Source organism: Nannospalax galili, unplaced genomic scaffold (assembly GCF_000622305.1).
Source record: "Nannospalax galili isolate Female #2095 unplaced genomic scaffold, S.galili_v1.0 scaffold1056, whole genome shotgun sequence".
Lineage (NCBI taxonomy): Eukaryota > Metazoa > Chordata > Mammalia > Rodentia > Spalacidae > Nannospalax > Nannospalax galili.
In genome coordinates, this window is record NW_008338734.1 from 6858 (window position 1) to 11888 (window position 5031).

Genomic DNA, 5031 nt, shown 5'->3' on the forward strand with positions numbered 1-5031 from the left:
TGGCACATCCCAGCACTCAAGAGGCAGAAGTAAGGGGATCCTGAATTTAAAATCAGTGTGGAATACATCAAGAGTTCAAGGCCAGACTATTTTACATAATGAGAACTTATCTTTAACAAGACACATTTAAAGTGGGTTAAAGAAATTCCCTTTTACTCTCTACACACACAGCTATCTCTGTGTGAACGATAAATGATATTGTGAGCAGGTTTTTGCAAAAGTATTTAACCTACTTATTCACATAATATGTAATATATATTAAACGAAATTCCAACACAGTTGTGCTTTGAGATTACCAGGTGGAATACAAGAACTGTGAATGGAGCTGAGGGCCTGGAGCTGACGCTGAGGCCATATGGGCACAGGGAGGTAAAGTCAGGGATCTGGTGCATCCTGAACTGTGGTGCTCTCACGTGTAGTGACTGTCTGACCCCTCAAATTCAAAGACGGGCTTAAGAAGTAACCACCACCCTCCCCACCAAACCCAACAGAAAGTGCGACTTACGTTTTTCTGGCTGATAGATCAGGTTCCAGTACATCATATGAAGAGTTATCAGTGCCATAAATACAGACAAAAATGGAAGAAGGATAACCACGGCCCAGGGCCCTGAGAGCTGGATGTATGAGATGCCCAGAAAGACAACAACTGCAGTTAGGTTCGTGAACCAGGAGACCCTGTGTATACAGAGAAATGAGAGGAAAAGCACCATGAATTATTTTACAAAATAACTGCTAGTTTTTAATGCTTTTTTTCACATGTGAACTAACTTGTGCCAGGTACCTGGATGGGATTTTACAAATAGTATTGCTTCAATTTCTTAACAAGGGGTGTCTTGTCAGCTTCATTGTTCTTATTTCTATTTAGAATATGGTAGGAGCACTGTGCTGGACAGTTTCAGTTTTCAACTTGACACACCCGGGAAGGGGGAGCAGCAATTGGGAAATTTCCTCGGATGGGCCTGTGGGCATATCTGTGAGGCATTTTTTTGATTGTTGAGTGATGTGGGAGGGCCCAGGCCAATGTGGGTGGTGCCACCCCCTGGCAGGTAGGGCTGGCTTGTGTAATAAAGCAGGCAGCAGGCAGCACACAGGTCAGAGGAGGGAGCCAGTAAGCATTCTTCCAGTCTTTGTTTCAGTTCCAGCCTCCAGGTTCCTGCCCTGCTTAAATTCCTGCCTTGGCTTCCCTCAATGATGGACTGTCTCTTGAAAGAGTGACACGCCCCGCCCCCAAGTTTTTTTTTAGTTAGTGTTTTTGTCATAGCAATGGAAAGCAAACTAGGACAAATATGTTCTTTTCATCTGCACAGGAGGTCAATGTACATTTTCTGTCAAGAGTCCTATGGGACAAAGGTCAAGCTTGGTAGGTCCAGCAGTTTCTTAGGCAGCAACTGAAGAATCTACAGACAACACCTAACCAGGCATATACTCCTGTGAACCAAGAAAATACCTATCAGAGTTGGACATTCCTGTATATTCCAAAGTACAAGAAAACAGACAACGTAGCATTCCCAATTTAAGCCCAGGTTAGGCATTAAGCCAAAGAAATGAGTGAGGTTTGAAAAATAAATTCCCCTTACCTTCCTAACAATCAGTATCACTACAAGATATCTACCCTGTAGTTTAGTTTGCAAATTATTTCTAGCAAAACACTTTCAGCTCTCAATCTTTCATTGGGTCTGCATCTAGCATCCAGACCCTACTGCACTAGGTTCCCATGACATAATCTTAGCATGTTAAGTTAGAAGTTTGTTATTGAGGAGCTAGAGAGATGGTTCAGCAGTTAAGAACACTGGCTGCTCTTCCAGAGGACCCAGGTTATGTTCCCAGCATCCATGTGACAGGTAACAACTTTTTGTAACTCCAGTTATGGCGGATCAGATGCCTTCTTCTGGCCTCCAGGGGCATTGCATGTGTGAGTGCACTTACATATATGCAGACAAAACAGTCACATACATAAAAATATATAAATAAAAATTTTAAAAATTGTTATTGAGGCTTAATTAAATATACAATTTTCTCTTTTAAGTATAAAGTTTTTTCTTTCTTTTTTCCCCCAATCATAAAATTTTTATTATGTGAATTTTGATATTTCAATTGTGCAAATACTGTTAGAATTAAGCTTTGATGTACTTACATTAGTACTAAAAATTTAAAGGCTTTACTTGCATAATTTCTCTTTTCCTTAACTCAGTATCCCATTAGACAATTACCCCTATCGAATCCACACACTTTTCATCTTTGTAACCTGCTCATGGAGCAATATCCTGTGTCTTTGCTGCAGGTCACCGGACACAGGTTGTACTTGTGTTCAGGGGCACGTGTCTGTACAGAAGTGATCTTTTGGGGCTTAACACGGCATGATCACCCCATCTTCTAATTAATGTTTTCCTTCCTTCCTCTTCCTTCTTCCTCCAGCTCCATCCCCCTACCATGCCCCTCTGGTTGTCTTCCCTTCCCCTTCCCCCTCCTCCCTCCCTTCCTCCTCTTCTTCCTGTCCATTCTACTTTACCCTCACTTTCCACACGTCCTCTTATCTCTGTCCCCATCTCCCTCCCTTCTCTCCCTCTTCCGTGTCCCTCTCCCTCTCTCCCCTCACCCCTTCTCTTCCTTTCCCCCCCTTCTCCACTAGAGCTATGGCTGCACTGGATGTTATTTGGGTATGGGTGCCCTGGAGTTTGGAAGCACTGGACCTCTTAACGCTTTGGAGCTGTAAATGCACTGGAATTCTGCACACACCAGAACTCTTGGTGTACTGAAAATATGGATGGATGGACCTCTGGTGCACTGGAGTTCTGACACATTGGATCTTTGGACATGCACCCAGATCTCTGGATATCCTGGAGCTCTGACTGTCTCAGTGCAGAAGATTACTAATTGGCTCTTACTGGTCTCTACCACGTGGCCTCAGCTGGGAATCAGTGTCTTTGCTTTTGTTGGTATGTGTGTCAAATATTAGATGCTGTTCCTCATTGCTAAAACTATGGGGCTAGTGAGACAGTTGTTGAGGCAGTGTTTCATAGTGTTTGACTGAAGTAGGGCAGGCATTGTGAAAATGATTGTGTTGGGCAATGCTTTTCCTCATATTTTCACCATCAGGAAGTCTCTTTTTGGAGAGTCCCTCCTAAGTCTGTCGACCTCCAATCCACTTTCCTGTCAATCCTTCTGACTCCTGGTCCACACTCCCCCACCACCATCATCACTGTCCACAGCCTCTTCCACCTTCCATCTGTCACCCTCCTCCTCATCATCAAACCCTTCTCCACACTACCTGTCCACCACATTTACTGCATACACTGTTGCCCGTTCCTCCCACACCCCTTTCTACCATCTCCCCTTCCACCCACTTGACCCAACCCCACTCCACAGCTTCACTTCACTGTATATTTGCAACCCACCCACTCACCTCCCCAGTATGCCCACCCTCCCATCCACACCACTTCCACCCACCCACCACCCTGTCAACACACCACCCCTACCGTCAACCTGCCAGCCTCTGCCTTCTCCACTCATCCTACCCATTCCCTCCACATATCCCACACTCCCATAATACCCTTTCACAAGCCCCCATCAGCCCTATCGGCACCCCACCTCTACTATCCCTCTAGCCTTCCATTTACCACCCTCCTGCACCTCCCTCCCTCCATCCCTCCCTCAGTGATTCTGCACACACCTCGTCTACATACCCCTCTACCAGTAACCGGCTATTCTCCCCCTCTCACAGCCTACCCTACTGCCCACACCCCTCCATATACCCCAACACGCTCATCAGCATCTCCATCTAGTACCCCACTCCACATCTCCTCTGCCCACCTGCCAACCCCCCTTCCACCCACTCCATCTGCTGCCTCTACTCATACCCCAAACTCTGGTCTACACCTCCTATACACACACATCTCTGTCTACACCCTCCAACTCCCCTTCACTGTCCACCATCATCCAGCCCCCCATCTATCTAGGTAACCCTCTCCTCACACCTGACCCTCTCTTCCATAACCCTTCACACCCTGCAAATCACCCAGTGATTTGCTATCAAATAAATTCTCAGCAGGGTAACATGGATAATTCTTTCTTACATAGATATTTGGATATTCTAGAAGAAGTTATTGAAAAGATGAGCTTCACCTCATTTTTTAAAATGCCCCCCAAATGAGGTAAAGAATATCTTGTCTTTTCAATAAATTCTGGTAGACCATGTGAATCTTAGGTCTATTTTCAAATTCAGCTCTGTTTCACGATTCTTATGCCAATACCATATTGTTTTGATTACTGTTATATTTTATTATTTTTAACAGCTCTATTGAGATAGAATTAAGGTATGATGAACAGCATTATGTAAAATGTATAAATTGGTAAGTTTTGAAAACACCACATTCAGGACAATGCCAGAGCCTGAACTTGCTTCTTGGCCCTTTGTAATTCCTCCTCCCTGCTTTTTAAACTACCTCTTATCTATCCCCAACAAACATTGATCTTCCCTCTGGCACTATAAATGACATTGCAGTGTAGCAATTGAGTTATGCATATCTTCTATCAGCTTTTCTTTGCTTAGCATAATCATTTTGAGATTAATCCATACTGTTTTTCTTTTTTTAATTATTTATTTAATAATCACATACTTAGAAGAAGCATTTCATTACAACAGCATTGACATATTCAATAACAATTTTCTGAGCTAGGATGCATCTTTTTCAAAATTGGCTGTACATTTTTAGGTTTACAGTTGAATTATTACGGTTATACAATATTGTACTCAGTATAAACCCTATAAGACCTAAAATTAAATGAGGTTTTAAACTTTAAAAAAGATCTCCGTTTCATTATTAAAATACACAGTTTCATACAGAAAAATTCATTTTTAATGCTCATGCATTTCTACTCTCTATATATCTGATTATTACTAGTCACAGTCAGTAACTTTCTGAGCTCCTTGGTACCTGAGCATGGATACAAATCATCAGGCAGATTTCAGTGGTAATGTTTTTCACCTCCACTAATTAACATGAAGCAAATTTCTATGCTTCTTCCTCAAAC

The 5031-nt window shown here is 42.9% G+C and overlaps 1 protein-coding gene across 1 annotated transcript in view; it reads right to left on the minus strand.

Annotated features, from left to right (window-relative positions):
- Window positions 1-505: 505 nt before the first annotated feature.
- Window positions 506-5031, minus strand: part of LOC103734431 (solute carrier family 15 member 5-like) — a gene marked incomplete at its 3' end in the record, with an annotated part of 32453 nt that continues 27927 nt past the window's right edge. Inside the window, exon 3 of the mRNA XM_008833366.1 lies at window positions 506-675. Within this exon, the coding sequence (XP_008831588.1) occupies window positions 506-675 (170 nt within the window). The remainder of the gene's footprint in view (window positions 676-5031) is intronic.